This window comes from Idiotropiscis lumnitzeri, chromosome 9, assembly GCF_059441095.1.
Source record: "Idiotropiscis lumnitzeri isolate Australia: NSW breed Sydney's pygmy pipehorse chromosome 9, RoL_Ilum_1.0, whole genome shotgun sequence".
NCBI lineage: Eukaryota > Metazoa > Chordata > Actinopteri > Syngnathiformes > Syngnathidae > Idiotropiscis > Idiotropiscis lumnitzeri.
Genome location: NC_142399.1, coordinates 10,271,656 through 10,293,040, shown reverse-complemented (window position 1 = coordinate 10,293,040; position 21,385 = coordinate 10,271,656). Strand labels below are relative to the sequence as shown.

Below are 21,385 nucleotides of genomic sequence, written 5' to 3'. Positions count from 1 at the left end.
TCAACTGCTGCATTTTCACGTTACAATGCAGGCAATCGACCTCAGCTTGGCAGGCGAGTGCTTTGAAAAAGTCGCGCACAGCCAAAAAGGATATCGGATAAAGACATTTCAGGCTCTACATTATTTAATAGATGAGTTTAGGTCAGCCTCATTGCACACCCCGGTTGTTGGAACACAAAAGAAACGCTTGCTTCTTTTCACTAGACTTGTGTTCGTCCTCTTCAAGAGTCTTGTTTGCCTCCCGAGCCGCGGAGGCAATTATGGCTGAGCTGCTTATTCAATATAGTAGTCCGCAGTCATGCAATCATCTTCTCCCATATTGCCCTTTTTTTTTCAGCTCGCCCGAGAACGTCAGATGAAGTGCCAGTGTCAACAGCAGAGGGCGCCCTCGCTACTACGACAGCTGGGCGACAAGCGACTGCTACGCCCTTGTGACAAGTCCACCCAGACCCATTGGAGACCCCCCAGTCACGCTGTGAGTTCACATATCATCCACACTGCACACTCTGAATACTATTGTTGTTTTTTTTACATACCTGGTAAATGTGCAGCACTTACAAAATAGCCCCACACAGACACATACTCACACAGAGGCTGGTGGTCATCTCCACCACATATCGCTGAGTCACCCATCAACATTGTGTTTGGCGTGCGCGCGAGGCTCTGACCTCCCAGCGGAGGACGCTTTATGAGCTTGTCAGCCCGCTTGTCACTCCACCTCACACTTAATAGAGCGAGGCCGCTGTTTGTGTTGCGGAGGGGATGGGGAAAATATGGAGGGGAGCAAAAAGAGGCAAACAGGAATTGGAGGGGGAATGATGGTGTTCTGATTAGAAAAAAAAAAAATTGAATTAGAAAAAAAATTTGAAAAATTCCTTCTGAAATTTCAGATGGGCCTGCTACCTGTTGGAAATCTCTATCTCACTATTTATGAGGAATTTAATTGCCTAGCCTTTTTTTTTTTATTGTTTTTTGTCTTATGATACTAACAGGAAGCATGCTCACATGTAGCATGCGAACATTCTGCATCGACCTATCATGTGGATTGATCGATGTTCTGGCGTGATTTACTCTTTGTGATGATTATTGATGACAAGCTAACATATAGCAATGTCACACGCAACCTTAGTACAGAAAACGCTAAGATAACGTGGTTTTACATTATACTCTGTAGTAATGTGATATTTGCAAAGAGGAAATTCCAACAGATTGTATGTATGCTAAAATGTAGCAAGATGTGCTACCTAGTTTTTTTTTGAGACCTCTAAAATGCGCAAGTATTCACCACGATACATGCCCTTGCAATAACCGTTGGGTTTTGAGCATGTTGAGTCACTCAAAAGAGGCGATTTACCCGATGGATGGGTAAAGACTACCAAAGCGATTTCAAGAGGGTCTTCGCAGCGCTTGCTGCTCGGACACTAATAAACTGGAGTGGTTGAGTTCCCTAAGCACACTGGAGCCCCCCCACCATGCACAACAGCGTGTGGTTTTACTGTTGCCATGGCAATCGGCAAATAAAGCCCGCTTGTTCTCAACGGGGGTCCTGATAACTTTCAGCAGCGTTAACAAAAAAAAGTTTGACGATAACATGAACAAGTTTGGACTTGAATCATGGTGAGAGTACAAATGTTCCAAAAATATTTCTGACCCTCCACTCACTTTGTGTGGATTTTATTTCTTGCACACGCTTGCAACGCTTTCAAGTGAGTGTCAACGACTCTGCGGTGACAACCTGGAGGTTTGCAGTGCATCTTTTTTCGGTGGCCTGAATACGCTTGCACAGAAAAGAATCTTGACTTTGGGGGACTGGCTATACGAAACACTGATTGATTGATTTTTTTGTAAATCGAAAGATGTCACACATGTTTCAAACATGGAACCGAGCACGCTTTGTGTTGATTTTTACTCCACTGACATTTAATGTGGCATCTTATCAAGTTGTTGGAGTGGCCCAATGCCTTCTGGTGGAGTTATTGAGTGCAAAGCTGAACGGATCAGCTGAGGAACATTCTCATGTCAAAGGCCAGCAGCTTGTAATGATTTTTACTTCCTCGATGCTGATATTCAATGGCCCCAGGCAAGTAAAGTGGACGATTGGTGCTGCCGGGTTCAGAAAATCTGGTTTGTAGCCTGACACTAGATTAAATAGGGAGTTCGCAAGCTTTCCCTGAGCTTGTATGAGTTTTCTCCGACCTCATGCCAATGTGAAGATTTTTTTTTTCTATTTTTACGACCGGATTATGCCACTTGAGAGCAAAAAAAAGTGTCATTTGAACCATGCAGTGTGAATCTAGCCTAAATTGTCCTGAGGTGTGAATGTGACCGTGAATCATTATATGTGTGCACTGTGATTGGCTGGCGGTTCGTTCAGGGTGTCCCCCGCCTCTTTCCCGAAGTGAGCTGGGATAAAATCCAGCTCATCTACGACTCTAATAAAGATAAGCGCAGAAAAAAAAATTAAAAATCGATGGACATCCAATTAATTTATGAGCATTTGCATTATTTCCTCCAGCTTTTGCCAACAAATCCCCATTTAAGCCGTTCCCATCTGCCTACAGTCTAATTTTCTCTCCAAATTTATGTTGGACGCGTGATGTTTGCAGGGCAAACGGCGGGAACAGTTGTCACAGTGGGACGTTCTCGTTGCGTCGCGCTAACTGCCGCTTAAATGTCAATTGTAGGGGAGAAAAAAAAACAATATTCTTGAATGGCTCCCAGAGGCAGTCATGAGCGAGGGGGGAACATTTTCTCTCCTTACTCACGCTCAACAAACAAAACAGGAGGCTGGTGTGATTTCAGTAAATTGGCACATGGCGCCCTTATGCGTGTCTAAATATAGTGTACATGGCAACGAGACACTTTCAGAGGCACACCTGCAAAATGTAACAAGCTCTGATGCAAGAGTTGGATACAAACATGCTGCCTTTACATCTTAATGCAGAATTTTCACTGTCACTGTCGGCGAAGTATTCATTCACGATACGTTCATCATAATGCTTGCAAAACCATTTCGATTGTATTTGATCGCAGTGTGCAAGCGTACCTAATATTGTGGCCAGTGACAGTATATTTTAATCATGTAGCCGTCACTCTGCCTGAATTAGCAACTTGTGATGTTTGCATGGACATCTCCATAGTCTCGTAGACACCTCGCCCACATTAAATTAGGTATTTATGTCTGGGAGGACAATGATGATGCGATACAAGATAAAAATAAATAAAATAAAATAAAATTTCATTCATAATGTCATCGTGATGGTATGTCAATTCTTTCAAAATGATTCGTCCTGGTGAATTTGCAATATAAGTTGTAACACACAAAAACGCAATCTTTGGTAAAACAATAGATTTATATTTATATGAATAAATAAATTTAGGCGGCCTTGGATTCATTTTAAAACATCTCCTCACTCATCTTTTCATCATACATCGTCACTTCTACATAACTCACTGCATCAATGTCGCAATGACGCATGCGCACATACACACTTGGGCACAGAAAATCAGAGTAAGCATTGGAAGGCGTGAGTTGAAACAAGTTAGTGATTAGTGGGATGATGATAATGTTGAAAGAACCCCTCTGAAATCCTCGCCATGACTCATTCGCCAGAAGTCACTCTGTGACACACACACACACACACGCACACATGCACAGGTTGCTGCCGCCCCCAAATTCCTGATATCATGTCAGATCACAGTGGTACTCTTCCTTCGTTGCTTTTGAATTCCTACCCTGTTTCATCAGCTTCCACCATCTGCTGGTGGGACTGCACACGCTCGGCAGTGAGATGACATCTAGTGTGCGGGCCGCTTCTTCGGGTATGACTGACCTCTTTAGCGAATGGATTCCCCCCACGCCCCAATCTTGTTTGTTTTTCGTTGCAAACTCGACAGCTTTCGCTTGGGGTGCTGTCCGCACGGGCTAGAGTGAATCATTAAACGTCAGATATCGCCCTGCATGTGCATTCCCATGGTGAAGTAAAGTCGTTTTTTTTTTTTTTTTAAAGTAAGCAACAATTTACAACACTGGCTATCACAAGAACTTGGTGTATTTGCCTGAGGCTCAAAAGCGAAGCGTAATGAGTCTTTTGCATCACAGCAACAATTACATTTCCGGATACAAAGCTGCATCCGTAAGACAAGTCGGACCTGTACAGTGTATATATATTGTTTTACAGTCATACTTAACTATATTTATGATTTTCTATTAATCTGTGGCTAAAAAGCAAAGCGTGGAGAATCTCTTCCGCGAAAATACACGAGTGCAGGAACGATCATTGCAAAGATCCTCTTAAATATCCAGCGCAAACGGCTTCTTCCTTGACAGTCCCATTATATTGTTTGTGACTCAATAAAATATAATCGAGTTCATTATACAGTATGAGGTGTTGCTTGCACGCCATTTTCAACCTTGAAATGTCAATGTCGGTATCTCAGGCATCTGTTACACGGGGAATGGGTAAAAGGAGCATTGAATGTTATAGCGATGTTGGAAATAAACCAAGAGTGAGTCTCTACTTGCAGGGAGCAGCATGAACTTCCTGCGCCAGACCGTCTTATTCTCATAGCCCAGACATGTCAATCAAAGGACTGACACTGAGACAGGTGGCCATTGGAAACACTGACAACGATTTAGGGCAAGGGTGGAACGTTTTTTGTTTGAGGGCCGCATACTGAAAAATGGAATGATGCAAGGGGGCCACTGTAAAATTATTTGATGCTAAACTCAATCAAGCAACTAACTAGATAATCTTCTATATAACATCTTGTTGTTCAAGGTGATAAAGCAAATAGGGCCGGTATCCCACATGACTAGAGCCACCCCGCACGGAACAGCTGCCGAATCATCTCCACAGTCAGAACAAAGAAACAAGAGTGAGCAGTAGCACGCTAATCATTTTTAAAACAGTTAAGGACCTCAAAATTAATATGACAACTTCACAAATCAGACAGAGCAGGAAGCCGAAGATCATCTTTATTCACCAGTGTTTTGAAGAGCATTTGTTTCATTCCTAAATTTGTATCTTTGAATGTTTAAAAAAAAACTCCCAACCCTTCACACTCCGCCCACCTAAAGTTTTTTTTTTTTTTAAAGCTTCCCAGGCTGTGTCAAATGTAACTTTTCGAAATATTTTTTTGTCTTGTTGCAGCCCGTAGAAAAATGAATGGCGGGCCGCAAATGGCCCCCGGGCCGTAGTTTGGAAACCTCTGATTTAGTCTTCAGTTAACCTTTGTGTAATACGGCCTTGTATTTACTCCTGATGTACATTTTTTGTTGACGCCAAAGACAAAGTAAGGTGTTTTCATGAGCTTTGAAGACTATATAATACAGTCCTCAATCAAACCAGAATATGCAAATTTTTTTTTTTTAACACATTTTATTTTTAACAATTTCACCTAACATCGGTGACAACTGGTGGAGTTTTTATTCTCATGTTTCATTATGCACATTGTGGACAAATTATTTTTAAACGAGCCTAACGTAAATGGTTTGAAAAGCATCAAAGACAATTTAGTCTTCTGTGAGACAAGTGTCACATACTTGACATTTATTTTTCCTGAAAACAAAGACAATTTAGTCTTTAGTCTCTCTGCAAATACAAAGGTCTTATCCGAGATTCAAGCGCAGAGCTCATCGGTGCCCACTTGTCGATCGTGCTGCCGCAAGACAGTGTGTGTTTGGTGCGTGCGGGTGTATATTCTTCTTGGGCATATTAACCTAACCCTGCACCCAAGAAAAAAAAAGTGTAGATGGACATAAACGAAGGCTAAAATATGTCTCCACTTGCTGTCTGAGCTTGTAAAAGCTGTCATGTCAGCTGTCAGTTTGACAGGTGACACATCTGTGGACGTGCGCGTGTGCATTTGTATCCAGAGGAAATGTTTGTGTATTTTAAGGATGTGGCGCATGCCACTTTTATATTTGCCTGTATGTGTCCTTGTGCTTTCTTCATCTTCCCGCCTATAGGTTTCCCATGGGAGCTTCTGCGTGTGTGTGTGTGTTCCGGTTCGTCATGTCCTTTTTTTTTGTCCTGTGTATTTTCTCTCTGCGTAGGGTGTGCTGCCCACCCCCTCGCCGCCCCCGTGGCAGGCACAGCACCAGGCCTGTACCGGCATGCCCCAGCGCAGACAGAGTGAGTCACTAACACGCTTTCCTGCCTTTTTGCCATCTTTTTCGGGTAACTACTTGCGCTCATTTAAAAGCCCAAAGTCATCACATGCAATTTCCAGGCTTTTATTATTTTGGCAGTTTCATTACACTGATATTGTTTTTTTTTTTTTTTGTTTTGTTTTTTTGTGTACAGCACATCCTCTGTTCCCCTAACACACTCCTCATCTGTTCTGCGGTTATTCTGTTATAGAACATAATGCTCTTTTATATCAGAAGTTTTCATCAGTTGCACAACTTGGGTTCTACTTATGAAGATTACACTCAGCCAGCAGTGAATCCTCCAACAAGCTGAGATATTGTAAATTCCGATGATGACGCAGTGCTGAAGGAGATCAACAACAGACAAATAGATGGCAGGAAATGAACGCGTGAGCAGGTAAAAAGCAAAAAAAAAAAAAAAGAGGAAGAAATGCACAGAACCCACGCCGTGCTTTTTTCGATCAAGAGGGAAGGTGAAATAAATGCGGCACATTGTTCGAACACCTCAGGTTATTTCAGCTTCGTTGAGTGCTCTTGAGATTTTTTTTAAGCTTTTTTTCTTTTTTTTTTTTTTTGGGACAAATGCATCATTCTCGCAACACCGGTGGGAGCGGAGTGTGCTCGCAAGCAGAGACGTGGGAAGCAGTGAAACCAAGTCAGATTGTCCCTGGATTTCAACTATAAAAATACACGTGATTTAAGTGTAGGCTTTCACATAAATATGGCATTTACCGATGTTCAAATCACTGCCGTTTTATACCGGGTGCCACCATTTTCCAGAGCTCTAAATTATCTCTGTATTTGACTCACAAGAGATGGCCTAAGTGCGAAATCTCAAGAAAAGTGGACGAGGCCATCCAGAACAACTTCGGGCCATTTTAGGAAATCTCACCATTTTCTTCAAAGTATGAACGCACCAGTGAGCCCAACCATACCAATCAGCCAAAATCTAGGAGACTGTGGACAATAGTTTGCCGCTGAACCCATTTGAACCCCGTTGCTAACAAAAACAGCAGTCAGATCCTGTATGTTGTAAACGAGTTCCCTACGCCATTGCATTATATTATGTGGAAACTTGAACATAATTTTCCCTTCCAATGGATCCAAAATGCTCTGCGCACTCATGTTTATGTTATGCTAACCACTAATTTGCGTTAGCACGATGGCCTCACAGTTCAGAGGTGCACGGTTCGATTCCATCTCCGGCCTTCCTGTGTGAAGTTTGCATGTTCTCCTCGTGCCTGCGTGGGCTTTCTCCGGGTACTCCACTTTTCTCTCACCTTCCAAAGAACCATGCATGGTAGCCCTTGAAATTGGAGCTACTCTGCATCAGATGGCTGTAATTCCTGATTTTTTTTTTCTTTGCGCAACCTACACTTCTTGATTCATCCATTGTGTTAATGTACAAGGCAAAAAGAATTTGGACCACCATTACAAGTCAAGAGTGTTACCAAAGCTTATCAGGCGGAAGAATGCATTTTACGTTAACTTGCCTCTTTATTGATCTCTTATGTGACTTTTCTTATTTGCATGAAGTAGATCTTAATCCTGTATGGAATTTGTTCCAACCGCAGTCCTTCCTATCTCTTCTCTTCTCTCGATGCTTCATCTTCTAACGCCTCCTCTCCTCATCTTCCCCTCTTAACTCTGCCTGCCCACACATAATGACTATGGCAAGGAGTGGAGCACCTAGTGCAGTACTTCACTGACCGGGCATGGTACAGTAGAACCTCTCTCTCACGTTCTTAACCGTCAAACATTAGTGTGAAGCATGCCCTCCTCCATCTGCATGCGTTGCATTTCAGGAATATTTTTCGTTTCTTCTCAGTGTGCGGATGTCGCAAGACCGATTTTTATTGGTTTTTGGTCTTTAAATATATATGAAGGAAAAGGTTTTGGGACACCATTGCACCTTCTGGAAGTGTAAATGAAAGTAGGAATTGTAGCCAGTGGAAGCATGTGATGTTGTTTCGACAAAATGTGGCTGTTTGTGGATCATTTGCGTATTAATTTGGTCATTTCTATGCCAATGTTTTTCCAAGAATGCTTTCATCAGCACTGGAACTGAAATTATTTTTTTTTTCTCCAAACCTTTGCTCTGGTCAACCAAGATGTGTGTCCTAAGACCTTTGTCCACATTGGGGGTCCTCGATTTGCAACCTGACCAAAATATGAACCAAATGTTGGCAATCACTAATCGATGCTAACACAAAAGTAAAATCATAATTAGAGTCAATAATTATTATCTTAAGAAAAAAAAAAGAAAAAAACACTTCAAATAGACGACCTCCTGTTGTGATGCTTTTAGTTGATTTCTTCCATGTCAAGTCAAACACCGCATGCATGTTTTAATCTCCGCATGTGGGTTTTGTTCTCCATTTCCGTGCGTTCTCCTGTCTGGACATTTTGAATGTGCCGTATTTCAAACTCACTAAAGCAGGCGAGCCCTGTGCTGAGGCATGCAAATCACCATTTTCACAACCATGACGGCCTCAACCGACACGGAAATACTGTGGCGCCGTCCGTATTAGTGACTTTGTGTGATGATGATGATGATGTGGCGCAATGACACGCTTTGTCATTGTCCACCAGAAGCGACTAAACGGAGAATTTTCATTTCCTTGTTTAAATTTGAGCAACTGTGGTTGTATTCAGAAGAGATAAAAGTGGCGGATGAGAGCAGCCACGTTGTGCGTCAAATGACGTCACGTCTTCTGGATGGTGGCCACTCCAAACGATGGTTTTGCGAGCATGGCACCAAGTACTTGGTTCGCAAAGGGCTGAACATTTCTGGTAAATTGCCACGGGTGGTCCAGCTGGGGAATTTTGGACGTATTCCAATATGCAAACTTTACATTGGATTTTTGGGGGGAACCGGGAATTGTGGGTGTTTAAAAGGAGCAATGTTATATTCAAACATATTTAAAAACAATAATAATAAACAGAGTTATAATAGTTTTGAGTTTTTCTTTATAGTTTAGTTTTTATTTGATTTTGACTTTTTAAATTTAGTTGATTTTACTGACTTAAATAATATCCAAAACACTGTTGAAGTTTAGTTTTTTAAAGTTTTAGAATTAGTTTTATTATTATTTGTTTATTTTTGACACAGGCCACGTTTGTCAAGTGCAATAAAAATTCAACTACAATTCCCAAACAGCTGTTTGATCTACCTGCAGCAATTATCACAATATGCGGTATGAATTGACAAAGACATAATCGAATGATATTTTCATTATAATTACTGTTGGTTTTAGTTATTTTCATAAACACAAAATGTCGATTCAATTGTCATTTTTTAAAAGCACTTTGTTGTATTTTAATATATTTTTTTAAACGTTTTTTCCAATTTTAGTTGTCATTATTTGGTTTTTGTGAACTATAATCTTTGTCAGTAGCCGACTTTTTTGCAAAGCGGTGTGAGACGGACAATATACAAGAAACTGCCTTCGTTGTGACAGTGGAATTCTCCATCACTTCAATCACAAGACACATTGTTTGATGCATATCTCTCTTAAGTGAATTTTTATCATTTACCAACGGCAGACAGGGGTTACCTAAAGTCGTGAACATTCATTTGACCGGTCTGACCATTCCAAGCAAGTTTGGCTGCTCGCTGCAGAAATCCAATAAAAATATCGGATGAGCAGAACCCAACATTTTTCAGCAGAATGTGTGCCGATGTACCAGCAGATGGTGCTGTGGCCTCGGACATCCAGAGCCAGCATGTCATCCGTGGCGCATAGAAGCAGAAGGCACTTGCCTGACCAGCACAGAATCTCACATCTTCACACATCCTTAAGAAATGGCTGCGCTAAAACACACTTCATGTTGTTAATCGCTCCAGATAGCTTCAGGCGGATTCAGACTCATAGCATAAATAAAGTGCCCTGCCTTAAAGAATCGTCCTCAATACAACTAAGTAGGATTTCATCCTCGCGGTGGGGTCACGGGTCATTGGGAAGCTGTATTTCTGCACTGATGGTGCAATACTGTCTTTTCATTCTAACCCGAGCGGCTACGCCATTGTTGACTGGATTTATCTAATAAGCCTGCTCGGCTTCCTTTCGGGCTGCCTGAGCGCTTGCGAGGAGGTCAGCGTTACCTTATAGCGCCTAAGTGTCTGTTGGGAATGCGGTGGGCCAACCGGGTCACAGGTTCAGCATTTTGCTTTCCGGGTTAATCGTTACAGCCCAGTTAAATTGTGTCACTCGCGGGTCATTACATTGTTGAAGTAACAAACAAACAAGCTGTTCGACTGTAGCTGTGAAATAATGAAACGATCAATGTGTGTTATTTTTATACTGAGAATGGAAGTCTCGTTAGTGAACTTGTATCTATTGTTCATATTGGTTTTAGAATTATATAATACAACAGGCTACTACTAGCTTTAATGTTAACCTTTAGTGTTTATTGATCATTTCCATATACAGTTAGCAGGATTTTGATGAAATGCTTTCGAGGGGTGGCGCATGGGCATCATTTTGGTCAGGAACTGGACACAGATGCGGGCGTTTAGTAGGCCTCAAGCACTGGGTGGTGATTACGATCCCCCAAAAACTCACTCACGAGTACCCCTTGAATAGTTGGGGGGAAAAAAATACCGTCTGTCTCCAGTTTCAGCAATGGACACAAAATTGGACTTATACGTGTCATAACAGGACACACACAAAAAAAATCTTAAGGAAGTGGGCCATTTTGGTTCGAAGCAGCCATTTTGAGCAAATTCCTGGGCTCGTAGTTGTACAACGTCCCCACTGCTTATGAATTTCTCCAATCGAGCACCGATCAGAAGCAGGTGTCCTCGAAATGTGGATGAAGCGACATTGCCAAGCTGCTTTTACCAAGCATGGTGTCAAAGTTCGCGGAACATTTTAAGGATTTTCTTGAGATAGAATTGGTGCGAGAGCCTGTTAATTTTTCATTTGTTTCATGTGGTCTTGCTACCTGAACTCAAAACTTGAAAAAAACTGGTGGCCAAACATTTCCTTTCACGTTGTCCTTTTTGACAAATTCGTCAGGTCATGAACAGTTTAACCATCAGGTATTGATGACACCGTCGCTTTGAACAGCGCTGTCACAATTTAACAAAGTTGTGGAGTAGGTGAATTGTCCACTTGTTTTTTTTTTCCAGTTCATCAATTATGAGATTATTTATTCATTGCACATGCTTCTTTGCAAAGTCGTTTTGTTTATTTGGCAGATTTAATGCTGGCGCTCATTCAAATAGCACAAAGACATTCCTGTAGTCCTCCCATGGTGCTCTGTGGCTGTCTTGACATATTTTCCATTTAAAAAGTGTCTCAGCACTTTGTGACACAGACGCCTTTGTGGTCCTCTGAATTGGTCTGAAGCGGCCCGTCACAAAGCGCCTCAAAAGATGTGAATCCATCCGCTCACACGGCAAGGTTATTCTCCTCCAAGTGCTGATTCAGGGCTTCCTCTGTGACTTTGTCCCGTTCCAGGAATAGTTTGATGACTGGCAGCACAAACACGCTGTGATGTTAGGAGCAAATAAGTCAAAGAAACTGAGATTTTTTTTTTATTCTGAATTTCCTTTTGCAGCTGTAAAAATATTCAAATGGCTGAGCGACATCAAACAACCCCCCCCCCCAAAAAAAATGTCATTTCTGGAGCAGCATCAGAGTCTACCTCATTATGCTGTTTCATAACTATTTTATCCTCATTTTTTAATCCTTTGGATTTTTCTTTGCTCCTTCCCGCAGCTTCAAATACCTTTCAACCTCACCGAGCGTTTCCGCCCGGGAAGACCAGTAAAAACTCTCCTCACCGAGGGCCGCAGTGACCCGACGAGGGACGCAGGGGCCGATTTTGACGCCGACGCTCCTCTTGACGGCCTTGCGTCGGATATGTCGGCGCCAGCAGACCCGCTGCAGCTGAATCACCGCCGCGGCATTCAGTGTCCAAGCTCAGGGGTCCAGCGTGAGCGGCGGGCCCCCTCGGCCACATCGCACGACCCGGTTGCTGCCGCCTCCGTTCATGGCGAGGGCTCGTCACTTCCTGCTGTCAAGCCGCTCAGACAGTCGTCCTCCTTGAAGCCTTTGACCAGCAGGCGCAGGCAGCTGCCCCCTCCGTCCAGAGGCCTTCCTTGCTTTAACACCGGCCCCAGGCAGCAACTCCCTGGCCTGTGTCGCACCTCGCCACTTCTGCCTCGCGGGATCTCGGAACCCCCGGGTGGTCCTCGCGGTGGCTCTAACCCAGAGAACACCAACCGGGGATCGCTCAAGGAGACGGCCAAGATGATGGCCCCTTCGGGTCACTCGTGTCTCCCCAAGCCAAAGATTCCCTGAGGATGGTCAAGCCGCGCGTCAAACCAAAATAGAAGAAGAGGCTGGAACACCACCGAATATGTAGACTATGTAGCAAAACGAACAACTCAACTCCACATCCTGTAAGTCTGTATGATGTCACTTTTACAAACGTTTAGCACACGGGTGGGCAAAGCATGACTCCGTTCTTTCATGTATCGTCAATATATTTATTCTTTTATTTTATATTCATTTATTTTTTTATTAAATAATTGGTTAATTGTGACACAGGTTGTAAATATTAAAATAAATCTAAATCGTAAAGCAAGAATATATTTAATCATTTAATTACTATTAAATTACAGCATTCACTGAGATTTGAGACGAGCCCTGTCACAAATAGGGAAAGTCTCAAGTAACTGAGCCCCCACCTAAAATGTTTGAAGTTGCTTAATCGCCATAAAAGATATCCCCAAACTTTGATTGTGAAACACATTACGTGAGCCTTAAAAATTAATGGCTTGCATATCATCACCTTCCAAAAATTCTGTTCAGGTTCAGCAGAATTGGCCCATCATCATTACAAAATACATAGATAGAGATTTTCAAAATCTAACTTCTTTAATTGTTTTAAGACGGAGATGATAGGATTTGAGTTGGGAAAAATGCTCTGAATGTGCACGTGGATGCACATAGGCAAAAAGCCTGTTGTAACTTCCACTAACAACCCAGGCTAAACTTAGCTCCTCCCCGACGTACATAGTTCCTTGACAATAGTTGCTACTTTCCTATTAGCCTGCGCTTTGGCACCATCTTGTTTCAGAAAGATGAAAGAGCACAGCTGCAGCATGAGTGTTCAGTGAACAGTTGAGGATAGTTTCCACAGAGAAGAACGTCAATGGGTACATTTTGAGAATTGGCGAGAATTTACCGTAATTCTAAATTTAAAAAATGAAAATGTATTTTATTATAAATTCAGTGTTAAAATGTCCCATTTTATGCATTTGACACCTTTTAACTTGTATTTATTTCGTCTCACACGTCCCATCACTTTTTTTTTTTTTTTTTTTTTTTAAATCAAATGTGGGCCTTGAGCACCAAAGTTAGCCCATCCCTGCCTTAGCAGCTGTCAGCGTCCCATCAAAAGTCTCCTTTAGTCCCTTCTGCTGTCAAAACTTTTCTCGCTCAATTCACAACGAAACAAAATTGCTTGCCCACACACGGCCGCGCCCTCCGACCCACGGCGGCGCACCGTTTTAAAGGTGGCGCAGACGCGACCTTTACAGTGTAGCTGAAGGGCCCCGGGAGGTGGAGCGTGGAGGCTAAAAACAAGTTGTGTTGGAGAAAATGAGTCATGGCAGAAAAGGTGGATTAGGTGTGAGAGACAAAGTTGTCTTACGAAAAAGAACTCGTGTGTGTGTGTGTGTGTGTGTGTCTACTCTGCACCATTGTGTGCGCCGAGTGGAAGACAGCGGCACTATAAAGTCACTAATGAGATCCAATACAAGGCCTGTTCTGCTTTACAAAGACATCCATCCATCCGTTTTGTATAGCCCTTGTCCTCATTAGGGAGGCGGGTGAGCTGCAGTCTATCCCAGCTGACACCCTGGACTGGTTGCCACTCAGTCGCAGAGCACAAAAACATGGATTCACAACAGTGGAAAGCCGTTTGAGCTTCTTTTTGTTGTTTGTTTTATTTTGTTTCTTTGGTACCGATAAATGCAAAGGGCTACGAGTCTGATACACACTCCTGAAAACAACACATTTGCTCAAATTATTTTTTTTATAACATTCGTATTAGACTGTATGTCATTGATAATTAATTATAATCATTCCCGTGAAGACACTGATCTGTCGCTTCCAAACAATAACGTAAATACAATATGCAACTCACTATTTCTATAAATCTCTAGAAAATCAGTGTCCCATCAATGCTAAGCTTGTGATGTATAAAATTTCATTCAACACAAGGACTGAAAATTATGAAGACGCAAATAATGATTTGCCGATGTGTCAAACTGCCGCAGTATAGCGCCAGTTACTACTAATGGGTTGTTTTAGTATCAGTGGTGGGTATCGGCAGCATCCACTAGATTTCGATACCATAAAATAAGACCGCTATTGGAACTTGCCCATCTCGACCTGTTACTTTTGTGACAAACATCCTACAAATGACTAATTTGCGGTCATGCAAATATCAGCTATCAGGGCTTCATCAAGGTGTTTGCCTCCTCCATCTGTTGACTAGAATCTGGCTTTTTTTTTTGTGTGTGTGTTTTAAATTGAACTCTGTTTATCTCCCTTTTTCTTTTTTTTTCTTTTTTTTTTGTCCTGTCAAACGCTCCCTAGCACGTTACCGCATGGCGAGCAGCGGTGTGTTAAGAAGAGCCACTGACAGGGACTCTGCTCTCTTCACTGTCGGGGCCGCGTGACCGCTCGCCTCTGTACGCCTCTGGCAGGGACCGCTCCACTGCGTCCCCTCCGCATAGACACACACACAAACACGTACAGGCACTATGACACAACTAGAACGGACGTGAAAGGGACCACACACACACGAACACAGACCCCACACAGAGTGGAACCTCTGAAGTCGAACGTAATCCGTTTAGCTGGTCAATTGCAGGGCGCATATTGACATTCAGACTCGGGGTGGAACGACTACAGATTTTCTTGTCGTCGACGCAAAGGTGCTGACGTCAACTAATCGATGACGTCATTGATATTTTTTTTCAGTTGTCAACTAGATGTCCGTACAACTCCCTTGGCTCGCTCATCCCGTCATATTCAGACAGCTTCTCGCCCTCACCGTCAGTCAGAACTTATCGAACTCTAACACCTATGCACGTAACACTACTGCAGGGTTGCTATTCACGAAAGAAGTCGATTTTCTTTAAATCACAAGATGAGAGAATGCCTTGCAATTCCGTATTGTCGCAAACTTGCAATTGTTGCGGTGATTGTTCTGACTGGCCGTGAGGCAGCGAAAGGGTCTGAATGTGATTTGGACGATTGGGTGAGTGAGGTGAAGCTGATACTTGAGCGAAACACAAATCGGGTGATTTCGACAATAGCCGTTCATTTTGTGAGGTCTTGCCCTGGTTTCAACGTGTAAGCAGTCGCTGCAGAATTTTCAGTCAATTCTGTTATAGGAGGTCGTTTGAGGAACTTGCTGATTGACAGCTGACGGACGATCAGCAGCGAGCGTTAGCGTCAGCTTGATGTCATTGTGATGTGGTTAAGTCGGCTAGTCGGTTCGACCCCTAATGCACTGTCTCACTCGCATTTATCAACAGTTTAAAGTCACATAACAAATTGAGGGCAAGGCCGCTTTCTTTATATTACGCATTTCTTACTCAAGGTAACAATATGCTTCAGAGAGTTACAAATCAACATTTAAGGCAAACGTATTTAAGACACCTGCATAATTTAAGACCTTTAAAAGACAAATAGTTTACTGAAATTACTAACAGAACTTACAGCGCAAGTGATTTAGAAAAAAATGTATTCTATAAAAGATCCTAATGGAAAACACGCAGATTGTGAGCTGGATTTAAAAGCATTCACATGTGCTGCTAACTTCAGTCCTTTTGGCGGCTCATTCCAATCGCGTGCAGCTTCACCGCTAAATGCTGTCGCACCATGTTTGCTTTGAAATGTGGGCTCCACTAATTGACCCGAGTCAGCTGACCTCACAACCCTCCATAATCTTTTCTTTCATGTATTCAGGCTCTAAGCCAGTCACTAATTTCCAAACCAGTAGCCGAATTCTCTTTGAATTTGAGTAGTTTTCATTTATTTTTAAAAGTGCGTGTAGGAACAGAAAAACATCTCACACTCACTGTGCAGGACTAAGATTAAGGTCAAATTCCAAATTGTGGTCATTAGAATTAGGTTCCAACGAAATAAACAGAAGGGGAGGGTTTATGTCCCGCGGACCCATCGAACAGCTGCTAGGTGCTTCAGCTGTGTGCCAAAGCGACCAAACAAACCCAACATGGAAAGCCAAATACAAATCAAATGGAGGGTGACGCAACAGGAGAGCCAGAGAGCGGACCTAAAACATCCAAGGCGCTCATGAAGCTGTTTGGATAGCGGGCTGAGGGGGGAACATTGCCAGTCCGTGAGTGGACGAGCGTGAGGTGAAATATGTTGGTTCGGACGCGACGTGCTCCAGGGAGGATGTCGAGCCCCTCCGCAGCCCCACTTCACCTACCTCGGCCGTGCCACTCAACACTCGCTAATGCCGACCCAGAAATCAATGCGGTGCGTTTGTGTGTGTCAAAGATGCGTCTGCCCACAGGGCGGCAAGGCAAACACGACGCGCGGCAAAAAGCAGGGCCAGCGCCGTCCTTCTTCCCGCCGCGTGCCGCTCTAAAGCCCTAATCTCCAAATCAATGCCCTCGCTCAGTTTAAAAGTGCGGCCAATCAGTCTGGCTCCCGCCGAACGCACAAAGCCTGAAAACTCTGCGGCACTGTCGATCAATTCAACACGCGGGAGCAAAACTTGGTTAACTCTTGTTTTGGACTGTTTTCTGTTAGTTGTGTTAGCGGCTTTTGCACGAGGAGGAAAGGCACTGGAGGAAGACTGGGAGGTTGCTGAGTGATGGATTGCAGCGTCTGTGTAGTTATCGCTGAATTATGCAACCTGCAATTCCTGAGAATTGAAGCTTATTTGCACTTGTGATTCAAGTGAAGCGCTCCAATCTCGTTGAACACCGAGTATAATGACAATAAAGGCCATTCTGATTCTGAAATGTCGAAATGCTGACAGATGCGGCTTAGACCAAGAACCACATAACATATAGGCCTAAATGTTCATTAAAAAAGTGATAATAAGTCTTAGGGAATTGCAAATTTCCCAAGGAAATACTGTGTCAGGCTGTCATAGCCAAATATAAATATAAATATGAACAAATGACTAATTGACAAGCTCTAGTTCTGGCAACTTGGTGATGAAGTGCTGCCTCCACGGGGCAAAATAAAAATTAAACTTTTACTTTACTTTATGAGCGCTCGCTTTTCTTTTCAGACTCCGAGCTGCTTGATAACAATTGCCCGCTTACCTAGTCACAACGCCCTGGAACTGCTTTTGTCTTTTTGCCGGCTCACTATATAATATTATTTTTTTCTTTTTTTTTTTTTTTTTTTTTTTTTTTTTTACACAAAGTAGCTTGGTGATGATATCATTCATTTTCACATCTAATATTTCTAATTCAATCGCATTAACGAGGTGTCCAAGATTTAGGAAATATGTCTAATATTGTCTGACAATTTGGAAGTAAAACGGAAAGCTTGAAATGTTTTCTAAATATGCGTTACATTTTTTGACATGCTCAACTTTCATCAAAAGCCACAATACTTAGCCAATCGACAAAAACACAGGCCATAGCTTAGCTGAAAGTATTATTGACTGACTTGCATGCGGTTGCTGGCTGTGCAATATCGTGAGAAAATGACTAACCCGATGCACTTTAAACAATGTTTGAAATGTTAATTTAAAGGTTTCGCAGCCTAGTAAGATGCTGCCCACCAGTGAGAGGTCATACGTGTGTGTTTGCATGAGTCTGTGTGCGCGTGCGCGTGCGTGTGTCATCGTGTCGGAGGAGATTGTGTTGGATTCTTTTCAGTGCTTCCACTCACCTACCGGTACTTTAAGATGTTAATACAAACTCTACTGGTTGTATCACTGTGGAAATAAAGTAATATTTGGAAACATGTTCTTTTGGAATCGGACATTTTACTGTGTGTGCTCCAACCGTCCCTTCACACAAAGCGTTTTTTTTTTTTTTTGTGTTCCCTACATGATAAAGCCAAATGATGGATGAGGTTTGTGTGAATACCTACTGAGAGATTATCATCAGGTGTGCCACGGGAAATTATCCAGTTTAACTTAATTGGTCTGAGAATAATTTACTCCAAATAATGTATCATTGTTCTATCTATGCTGGCGATGAATAGTGACAGGCAGAACGATTAAAAGCATGAATCATTTGCATAACCCGTGAGACTGAATGTAAATTATCGTTAACAAAAAAAAAACAATGCATCTTTCGATGAAAACCGCAATAGTTATCTTCCAGACCACCAGTGCATTAATTGAAAGCTTCAAAATAAATAAAATACCCTATTTTAACAACAACAAAAAAAATGTAAAATATTGAGGGAACAAAAAGCGCAAATGATGAAACAAAAATATAATACTGTAATACAATGTACTCATCCTCGTGTTTACAGAACACAAATCCCGTTTTTTTTTTCACACACTAACAAACTTAACAAGCTATCTCCCAAAATACATCAATAATCTTACCTAGAGACCATAAATTTCTGTAGGCGTAAAATGTAGCATGGGTGAGGATTGAGATTTTCAATAATCTCTCTCTAATCTTCTCAGCAAAATTGAGTGTGAACTTGAGATACTTTCTCTTTTCTCTTCTTTCAAATTTAATGTTGAAAACAATTGTGTGCTTACACCTATTGGCCGAAAGTGGAATTACACCCAAAATCAAATAATAAAAAAAAATCTGCCAAAATAGCGGAAAACCTGGACACCGCTTATTGTATTGTTATTTTGCAGACCTTTTTGGGACCAATTTTCACATGTTTGCCCTGTAAATGCCACAATAGCAATTTTTCCTGGTATACGTGGTTTCAACAGCATACAGCTGAGCCTGGATATGCAGCCTGGATTCTTTTTTTTTTGTGTGGGCTCCTACTGCGACTGAGATTCATGTCCTCGGGAGAGGTAGTGTATTAGTAACAGAGCGGCCGCTGGTGAGGCCCTGGCAGGTACCTCCATCACCTCGGACTTGCCTTGCCTCCCACGCATTGATCAAATCCCCGCGTGTGGTTAAGTGCACTGCAGAAACCGGTCAGAAGACAGACAAAGAGACTCTCCAACAACTGGTCCTGTCGTGCCCCTCCTGCTTTTTCTTCCATTTGGAAACCCAGAAGCACTTCACAAACTGGAGACCTTCCCGTTTAGTGTGCAGAACACACACACACACACACACTTTGGGCTTGCTGGATGTCAACATGAAGTCCAGAGCGGCCCGCTATCCAAAGGTGCAGCTGCACAGCAAATGCAACTCCGGCTGACACTCTCCAGGGAAACAAATTCACCGTCAACATGTTTGAAGGACAGATTCATTCACGGAGTGTTTTTCAGCCATTTACCACCAACAACACAATGGCAAACCATGAGATGTTTCATTCATTACCCGCTTGTTTGCACCGCTCGCAACCGCTTGGGGTTGTGCATTTAGGTAAGGTGTGATTAATTAGTTCATATACATTTTTAATTTGAGACATTAGGGGAAAAAAAGCGCAATAAGAAAGGCACGGCTTCCCTGTCATGGTTGTAGTAAGTAATGAATGCAAATGTTGCTGACTGAGCATCATTTAGCGCATTTTCCTTAATTGGCCGTAGCATTTATGTGACAGGAAAAGCAGGCGCAGGACTGTGGAATGAGGTTACCTGAAAAATGGAACAGAATGAGCCCCCTGTTTTTCACGGATCTGTAAAAGGTGAAAATCTACCATATAAAGCAGGGGTGGGCAAACATTTTGATTGGCGGGCCACAATGGGTTCTAAAATTTGACAGAGGGGCCGGACCAGGAGCAGATGGATGGAGTATTTTGGTAACCTCACCTCATCAGCGAAAAAAAAATACATTTAATTTTAAATGAAAGTGAACAAAAGCATTACAACAATATATGTGTCTTTGAAAAAAAAAACAGTATTTAGAAAATAAATCATTAACAGGGTTTATTCATTTACATTTTTTCAAGTTTGGTGGATCGGATTAAAACGTTTCACGGGCCGCATGTGGCCCCTGGGCCGTAGTTTGCCCACACCTGATGTAGAGGTTATATTGTGTTTTAGTCCTAACTCACACATTAGACGCAATTGAAACCGATCAAAACACATATTTCAAAAGTGTTTGAACACAACAAAAAAAATATTGTAAGCAAACCGTACTGCGTCTTGTCTGATTTCATTACACAGCAAACCAATGTCACAAAATTCTTCCAAGCAAGTGTGAAAATAAATCAGTAAACAAATCTGTGGCTTCATTACCTCAACTTTTATGTTGAACTGATAATGTAAAGATGTTTACGGCACTTCCCAAGCACTGAATTAATCCAAACACTATAGAAATACATACTTAAAATAATATATAAGAGAGACAGAGAGAGATCTAGTGATTGAAATGAATCAGTTTATTTCCCTTTCCAAATAGCAGCTTTTGCGATTTGAATTTGATTAATAGTTCAGTCCTACTTTCTACAAACATTTCCAAATATGAAATTTGTCGTGCTGCTGGCTTTTATATTACAATTACTGAGATGCATCTAATGCCACATTTGATATTTACGTTGTGCACATCAAAATCAAATTATCATTAATCAAATGTAATGAGTTGTAAGATTTTGGATCTGTGTGTGTGTGTGTTCACTAATAACGAGCAGGACCCCAAAATAAAAACAACTTGGAAATCTTCTCCAGATGAAAAGAGCCTTCACAAACGGAGCGGGAAAAGTGAGACATCATTTACTGCTTAACGCGAGGGTTCGGATCAAACCGATTGATGAGAGCCTCTTCCCAACGTGCTAAACTAGGCTTTTGGATTTAATGAAATCCTACCACCCTCAAAGCCAGCAGAGACAAATGGAGTGGGAGCAAATGAATCCCTGCGTGAGCCTGCAAAGGCAACAGCTCTCACGTCAACAACCCCCCCCCCTGCACCCCCCCTCCCCCCCGTTCTCAACCGTAAAGCAGAACACAAAACAGTGTCACACTTTGAACATCCTCGAAAAAAGCTTGCAGGTGTCCAAAGGAGGACGGATGCCTCGCTTGGCTTATCGTCCACTCGCTACGGAATGTTGCACCCGCTGACCTTTCACGAGACTTTACAAGGCAAAGAAAATAGGGTTAAGTAGCCCACCGCAAAATTAA

General features: G+C 42.3%; 1 protein-coding gene across 3 annotated transcripts in view; it reads left to right on the top strand.

Annotated features, from left to right (window-relative positions):
* ccser2a (coiled-coil serine-rich protein 2a) overlaps window positions 1-12,754 on the top strand; it is a 31,892-nt gene extending 19,138 nt beyond the window's left edge. Inside the window, exons 9-12 of one of the 3 annotated variants that reach the window (XM_088305216.1) lie at window positions 338-475; window positions 6,059-6,137; window positions 7,833-7,872; window positions 11,881-12,088. In XM_088305216.1, the coding sequence (XP_088161342.1) occupies window positions 338-475; window positions 6,059-6,137; window positions 7,833-7,872; window positions 11,881-11,932 (309 nt within the window). In that variant the 3' untranslated portion in view covers window positions 11,933-12,088. Of the gene's footprint in view, window positions 1-337; window positions 476-6,058; window positions 6,138-7,832; window positions 7,873-11,880 lie in introns of all 3 variants that reach the window. The other 2 variants (XM_088305217.1, XM_088305215.1) reach the window with 2 other exon arrangements.
* The last annotated feature ends 8,631 nt before the right edge of the window (window positions 12,755-21,385 follow it).